General features: G+C 35.3%; 1 protein-coding gene across 1 annotated transcript; it reads left to right on the forward strand.

The window, feature by feature from the left end:
• Nucleotides 1-1,148: 1,148 nt before the first annotated feature.
• Nucleotides 1,149-6,167, forward strand: LOC116509418 (interleukin-20-like). The gene is made up of 5 exons (XM_032218574.1): nucleotides 1,149-1,250; nucleotides 3,005-3,067; nucleotides 3,933-4,085; nucleotides 4,248-4,322; nucleotides 6,093-6,167. The coding sequence occupies exons 1-5, from the start codon at nucleotides 1,149-1,151 to the stop codon at nucleotides 6,165-6,167; spliced, it is 468 nt and encodes a 155-aa protein (XP_032074465.1).
• The last annotated feature ends 2,050 nt before the right edge of the window (nucleotides 6,168-8,217 follow it).

The following is an 8,217-nucleotide window of genomic DNA, read 5'->3' on the forward strand; positions in this document are numbered from 1 at the left end:
AAATATAAGATGACAAATTATTTACAGTAAAATCAATTGTTCCCCACATGAACAGCCTGAAGTATAATGTTTAGATTTCATATTTTAAAAATCATTAATACACATTCCTGTGTGATCTATTTTTTCCAAATTTTGAAAAGCAAAAGAGCAAAAAAAGAAAGAAAAAGAAAAAACAAAACAACACCACTACCACTTTCATCATTATCATTTACCTTATGTCATCTGCTACTTACTCATGACTCTAGAATTTTTTTGGATTTTGGTTTAGGGAAACTCTTTGAAATATGCAAATGAAACACTAGAGAGAAAATGAGAATAGAGCTTTAAACTCCACCCACACTCAGGTAAAGAAAATTTCCTGTAAAGCCTATATATATATAAAGGACTAAGACAGACAGATAGAACTACACATGACTGCAAGTCAGAACAAATAAGTCTCTAAGGTAAGCATTAGAAATAATGTCTTAAGTTAATATAAAATATAAAGAAATTATATTTTATACTACTGATATCATTAATCATAACCTGAGTGATTGAGTTTTGAAAGGCGAATTAAGTAGTAATTTAAATGTATTTTTAGTAAAAAGGATAAATCAAGAATAGAAAAAATTTATATTCACATTAACTGGACAAAATGTGCATGTCACTATATCAAGGTGGAAATGATACCCTAACCTAATCTGATGGCGGATCAAGGATGTATAGAAATAAATGTATATGTACTTTTAAAGTACAAACAAAGCATTCTGATATTAAATACTGCTCTTGAATTAACAGAATGGGGAAATTTATGAAATTTCACAAATTTAAAAAATAGAAAACAATTTAGGATACACTGTAATTCTTTATATAATTTACCTTCAACTTCCATTGAATTTAATGGATCAATTTATATGAATGCACTGTAAACACATTAGAGAACATCCCTAATTTTTCAGAGTACCATTTTGGGTAGCAGATATTTGGGCTATTTTATACAATTCCTTCTGATTTTTGTTGTTATTTAGAGTTGTTAAAAATTATACTTCCAGCTTAGCAGACCATTGAATAACTTGTATCTTTTTTACAGCATCATTTGCAATTGTCAAACAAGGATGGATGTCAGACCATTCGTCTGCCTTGTTCTTTCATTTCTTTTTGCTGAGCCCATGACCCCAGAAGGCAGAAGCCTCAGCTTTGGCCAATGTGAAGTGAATGGGGTATCTTTCCGGGAATTAAGAGACCACTTTACTGCAATTAAAGATGATGTTGTAAGTACCATTCTAAATTAGTGTTTTGTTGAAGTAATTTTTGTCTTGTATTTCTAATATGCTAATCACATGAAAAAAATGATGGAAAAAAACTACAGGAGCACTATTGTTTAACTGAAGTGAGGGATATTCAACCTTTTTGAAGTTGAAGGCCCTATTGCTTAAATAGAATATAGTTGGCACTATAATATAGTGTTTCCTGGAGAAGTAAATCCAAGAGGTGGATGGGAACATTTTTCTTCACTTTCCCAAATTCAGCATTCATTCATTTTCTACCTTTCTTATACATCAACTACACATGCATAGTATCTATCCATAGTATGTATAAACAACCAATGGTTTTCCCTTTTTTGATTTTTCTCTGTTACAAAGGTAAACCTATCCATTCATATACACATAAACCCTATATTCCCATATCTCTTCTCTAATACCTTCGATGTCCCTCAGCCTCACTACCATTTAGAAGATCCTGTTTGACTAAATTCAATTTTGTTGTATACATGCTGTACAATGACAATAAAGGCTATATGATAGATTCCCAAATTCAGTCTCTGATATTAGCAGGGAAAATAATCTCTAGTAGAGGAAAGACTTATATACTGCTTCTAAGTGCTTTTACAGCCCTCTCTAAGTGGTTTACAGAGTCAGCATATTGCCCCCAACAATCTGGGTTCTCATGTACTTTCTATCAACCCTTCTATCAGCACCTAATAAATGCTAAGGAATATTGCTACCCTGACCTTATGTGACCCTCACTTTAATTTTATTAATTACTACAGTTAATGAAGGAGTTTGTTCCAATAATCCAATTAAGCACTTTTTCAACTTCAGTTATTTCTTCAATGATTTATTTCCCCCCCAACCTAGGATATTTACCAATGATTATTGATCAGAAAAGTAGTGGTATAATTAAAGAGGCTAAAACATAGAGAGTAGGATTTTGGATCTTTCTGTATAAAAATCTTAACCTGCGCACTTTAGAGTTCATCTCCCATAATATCATATCAGAAAATCCATTGACCATGTTTGTTTTGAGATTCCAGAATTTACAAAGTTGAGGAAATACTTTGAGAAGGGCTACTTTATTGGATACTGATAAAAACTACTTATAATCATTCCAGATCTTGGCATGGAATACTTTGCAAGGATACTTGCAAGGATATAAACTAGACATAAAATAAAGTACCTATTCAGTGTATGGGATATCATCGCTTAAATCAATGCTATTAACCAATCACCTACTAAATGCTTTCTTTGTTGTCATTATTTTACTACTATTCAACGTCTCCTGAAATGTAATACTTTTTATGGTAGTAAAACTTCTGTAATAAAACAATCAGCTTCTATTATAATATTAAAATGAGTTGCCAGGAATTTTAATGAATTGTCTTGATTTTCTTTGCTGTTCCCTCCCTCTCCACCTTTATTGCTATCTCTATCATACTACACCGAACTGCAGAATAAGGCTCTATAAATCATGGACTGAGGGTGATTCAAAGTGAGAACCCTACTGACTAAGGATAAAAAATGCCAAGTCAATCCAAAGCATTATAAGTATCAAATATTTTACTTTAGCAAAGATCCTAAAATTAACCATAGTAGAAACAAAACGAAGTATATGAGGATTCTATGGTTCATCCCCCCCCCCCAAATAATAAGACTTGTATTTAATACTTCTGTTTCCATTCATACTGATTTACTTTCTAAATGATTTTTTTCATTTATTCACCTAATTTATCTTCTTTTAATTGCAGCAATCCCAAGATAAGAGAACAGATATAAAATTGCTGAAGGAAAGTATCCTACTGAATGTTTCGGTAAGAATACCTTTTTTTTAAATGCAAGAGTGCTCTCAATTGTTTGCATGAAAGTCAAGAATACATGGCAAGGCCAGCTGTGTACAGAAGGGAATTTAGTTTAAATATATTATATATGAAAATTATGTATATTTCCTCATAAGTAAATAATCTAGTAGCAGCCACTTAGTTTGTACAAGTGTAGAAGGTGACTGCCTAATTGCATTTCTCTCATTTAACTATCCTTTTATTTCAGATAATTCCATACATCTACATTCAGTAGACATTTGTCCAGATATGACTTTTATTTCTTCAGTTTTATCATGCATTGTTAGTAAGAATAGGTAGTCCTGTTAAGGAATAACATTCCTCCATAAGTAGCTCTAGAGCTTGCTATGTTATAGTCTAAACTGTCCTTTTATGTGACATATTTAAGATTAAAAGATAAAAGAAAAATTGGTATAAGTTTGCATATTCTATTGCATATGAATCTATGTCAGCTCAATAGCTGCTATAGAATCTATATTAAGGATATGTGGTTGGCTTCCCAAACAACAAATATAGTTGATAGCTGATATAGATATATAGGTAGATTAATGAAAGTGGTTGGTGGCCTGCCTCAATTCATAACTCATTACCCTTATGCAAGTCATAATGTAAACTGTTGGACTTCACACAACTGAATAAACTGAAGGTTTATAAAGAATTCTACCTTTGTTAATGGAAACAGCTGACCATCTTAGCAAAAAAGCACCAGTGATTAGTGCTGTAGATTTCCATGTGAGTTTGAAACAGTGAAGGGCTTAAATTTTGTTGTGAACTTACCATTGGGGAAAAAAGTAAATGGCTCTAATGGAATTGTAATTGCTTTTGTTCTTGTTTTTAGACTTCAGAGAGTTGCTGCTTACTCCGCCATCTGCTGAGATTTTATGTTGAAAATATATTCAGGAACTACAATGTAACAAGTAACATACTTAGAAGGAAAAGCAGCATTTTAGCTAATGCTTTCCTCAGCATTAAGACAACGCTGAAACAATGTGTAAGTATGACATACAACTCTGATTTTCTGTGCTATTGAGAGCCATGCAAATGATGTCTACAAATAGATATTTAAAAGTTATACAAATACACACACACACACACACACAGAGAGATTTCTCTAATCATTGTTTCTTTTCTCTTTATATTTTTCTAAAACCAGCATGATCAAAACAGATGTTCCTGTGGGCAAGAATCACATAAGAGATACAAGTTATTACTGGAAGAATATGCCAAGGTAAAGGGACTGGGGGATTGGTTTTTCCTCCTGTTACTATTTTAGAAAAGGACATGGATAGCAAAATTAAGGAATTTCAGCTCACTGTTTTATGTGCATTCAATTCTGCTTACTCAGAATCTGAATCTTTGATCCATCTGGATTGCAGATGGTTGTACAAAGGAAAGAATCTAGATGATTTATAGTAAATCAGCAAGGAATTCTGACTTTGATATTTACCGTAAACAACAGAGACCACAAAATGTCCTTCCCAAAATCAACTAATAAGCTACCTCCCACCCAAAAAACCCCTAAACTGAACAAAAGATAGACTCCACCCAAATAAAAAATAAAAACATGAAAAAGAATAGTGTGTGTGTGTCAGTGGTGGGTTTCAAAAATTGTTCGAACCTACTCTGTGGGTGTGGCCTCCTTTGTGGGAGTGGCTTGCTGCCCATGTGACCAGATGGGAGTGGCTTGTCACCCATGTGACCGGATATGAAGATGCCGACGACACTTGTTAGAACCACCTTAAATTACCTCACACACAGCACTGGCATGCATAAGAATATGATGTAAACTTGTTTTTTAAAAGGCATCTTTGGTTTGCGTTAAAACAACTTTAACACACACAATGTTCTGATTGCACCACAAACTCAGTAGTCATCCTTATTGAGTTTTATAAATATGAGCATGATAGTGTAGAATAATCATATCCAAGGACCAGTGGTGGGTTTCAAAATTTTTTGGAAGCTCTTCTGTAGGTGTGGCCTGCTTTCCGGGTCCACTGGTGGAACCTCTTCTAACCGGTTCGGTAGATTTGACAAACCGGTTCTACCGAATAGGTGCGAACTGGTAGGAACCCACCTCTGGTGTGTGTGTGTGTGTAGTCCTTGACTTACTGTATGTCTAGCTTTTTTTTTACTACTGTTTAGAGATATGAATGGGTGCCTTACAGCCTGTAAAGTGCTTCTGACTCTTGCAATGCTGTCCCTGCCCCTTCCCCCCGGACAATTTAGGATGCTTGGCAACTAGCATGCATTTATTACTGGTTTCAATGTCCCATGTTGACGTGACCATGATTTGTGACATCTGTTGCTGGTTTTAGGCAAAAAAGAGAGAGTCCATTTGGCATAGTGGGTTAGCTTATGACCATGGTGATTTGCTTAACAACCACTGTGAAAAAAATGTAGGAAAAATGAATCCAGTCACATGGTTGTCTCAACTTACATTTGCAATGACTTACAACTGCATTTCTGATTTCAATTGTGGTTGTTGCCAAGACCTAGCTGTAATGAGGAGAAATGACTGTAATCATTTACTACTACTATTGTAGTAATAATTTAAAGAAATTACCTCATAAGTGATTGAGTGCATACTTAAATGCCCCACTGAATATATGGATATTAAAAAAAATTACAGGAAAAAACATTAAGTCCAGGCAACCCTTGTCCTTCTTTTATATGTATGTACACCAGTGGTGGGATTCAATTTTTTTTGCTACTGGTTATGTGGGCGTGGCTTTTTGGACCTGGCAGGGGAAGGTTATTGCAAAATACCCATTCCCTCCCCACTCCACTAACCTGCTTTCCAGCTCCATTCTCCTGTTCAGAGCAACAACAGCAACAAAAAAAAGCTGGGTGGCTGGGAGGCAGCGGGGGTGGGGCCAGCCTATTTGCCAGTTCTCCAGAACCTGTCAGAGCTAACTGAATAACATCTCTGATATACATTAAGCAAAAGTAAGTTTTTTGCTGCATCATTAACCATCATTTGAACATTTCCCCCCTGCAGCTTGATAAGAATGCAGCAACAAGCAAAGCTCTTGGAGAAATCGACATCCTCTTTGCCTGGATGGAAAGCTTCTAAACCTGACCACAGAGCGAGAGAAAGAGAGGGTCTTCAAACTTTCATTATAGAAAAATATTTCATTTCAATAATTTAAAATATTTATATTTATTTATATTTATTTATTTTGTATTATTTTATAACAAAGATGTCCAAATCCTTTGTTGATGAAGCACTAAGGCTAGAAGATCAAGGCTAGTTTGTCAGATTAATGGGAAACCAGAATACTTGGTTATACAGTATTTCCTATTCAGGGCCTCTTAGAAATGCATTTGTTTTTGACATGTCCAATCAGAGAGCATGAATCAGTGGCTCAGCTGATTGCTGAAAGCAATACTTGGATATTTCAGAGGCTTCTGCAACTCTGAGCAACAATTTTGTACTTGCTTTATTGCTTGGAATTCAGACTTTAAAATTTCATAAAGTGTTAATCATTCAAAATGAGGACATCATTTTGATCTATTTTGATCTATTTATTAATTGACCACAAAATAAAAATGCTTGAAAAATGTAATGCTATTTATAAATAATTATATATTATTGCATTATTTAATCTATTTAAATATATTTAATTCATTGTAATATTTTTAAACTGTTGTATTTATTGTTAACAAGATCCAGTATTAAGATTTTATAAGTTTTTAAAATTATTTTAATTTAAAAGACATTTTAGTCCAAACAAATACATGTATGTTGAACTCTGAATGCCTTATTTTATATAATGTTGATGCTTTTATTTTACCTTAATAAAAATGGAATATTTTTACAAAACTTTATGGATCTTGCTCTGTCTCAGACACACACATATTTTATTTAACAGATACTTCTTTTTCTGCTTAGCTTTTTATCACAAAAATATAAAGAGAAAAATGCAACAGTAATTAATACAATAATGTTTTGATCTAATACTTTGCTTAGTTAAACATAATAACTTGCAATAAATATACAGCACTAAAGCTCTGTAAAGGAATTTATGATGAAATCCTAAATCTTATTTTTGATGTGTAGAATAAATTGGGAATGGAATGGAAGTAGACCTGTTAAACCCAAACAATATCAAAATTGGGAAGAGGAACCATAGTCAATTACATGTGAGGTTATATCTTTCTGCCAAGAAAGAACAAACTTTTCAGCTAGAACTAAGGGGGCCAAAAATCCTGTAGGGTTAATTTTAGATAGTACTTTAAATGGAATTTCTGTAGAAGGAGGGCCAGATTCCAAATATAAGAAACATATGACACATTTGATGCTTGGCTTATTATAGTTCTATGTGTTCCAAGCTATACTGTAGATCAGTGATGGCGAACCTATGACACGCGTGTCAGTGCTGACACGCGTAGCCATTTGGGGTGACACGCACAGGATTTCATGCGATTCATCCTCGGCTCCTGCACGGCCGCCGAGGATGAAAGAATCTGTGCTGGAGGAACGGGGGGGGGGACGTGTGATCTCTCCCGCCCACACTCACTTACTGTATCACCGCCGCCCCTTTCTGAGCGCAGGGGCTGCTGGTAAGGCGTGCGTGCCGTGCGCACACACGTCATCAGCGCGGCGAGAGAGGACCCGCAGGAGAGGAGCGCGGGAACAGTGCGCGCCTCTCTCCAGTCAGGCCGGCACAGAGAGTCTACTCCTGGGACTGTCGGTTACGACCGCACCACAGCAGGGAACAGCGGAGTGCCAACGGGAACTGTGAGCGCCATTAGCAGCAACTATTGGGGTGCCATGGACTTGTAATTGCCCACAATAACTGAGATAAGTGAGGGGGAGGTTGTGTTAGCTTGTTAGGCTAGTTAACCCCTAATTGGCTATCTATAATTCTATCTGCTGTCACTGGCCCACTGATGGAGCACTCAAAAAATAAAAAACAAAGGTTAAGTAAAGGGAGTGGTAGTGGCAGTGGCCGACCCTTTCAAGAGACATGGAGCGAGATGTATGGCATTATAGAAAAAAATGGCAGATCATTTTGCGTTCTATGTACTGAAACGGTAGTAAGCAGAACGTGGAATATAGATAGACATTTTGAAACTAATCATTCCCAGCTCTTGGAAAAAAGTGAGGATGAAAGAAGTTA

This window comes from Thamnophis elegans, chromosome 5, assembly GCF_009769535.1.
Source record: "Thamnophis elegans isolate rThaEle1 chromosome 5, rThaEle1.pri, whole genome shotgun sequence".
NCBI classification, from domain to species: domain Eukaryota; kingdom Metazoa; phylum Chordata; class Lepidosauria; order Squamata; family Colubridae; genus Thamnophis; species Thamnophis elegans.

What these genes read in the sequence shown, in the direction of transcription:
- LOC116509418 (XM_032218574.1), top strand. Translation starts at nt 1,149, where the DNA reads ATGACCCCAGAAGGCAGAAGCCTCAGCTTTGGCCAATGTGAAGTGAAT. An exon ending in GTATCCTACTGAATGTTTCG is followed by an intron (nt 3,068 to 3,932) that starts GTAAGAATACCT and finishes TCTTGTTTTTAG; the next exon opens with ACTTCAGAGAGTTGCTGCTT. An exon ending in AGACAACGCTGAAACAATGT is followed by an intron (nt 4,086 to 4,247) that starts GTAAGTATGACA and finishes TTCTAAAACCAG; the next exon opens with CATGATCAAAACAGATGTTC.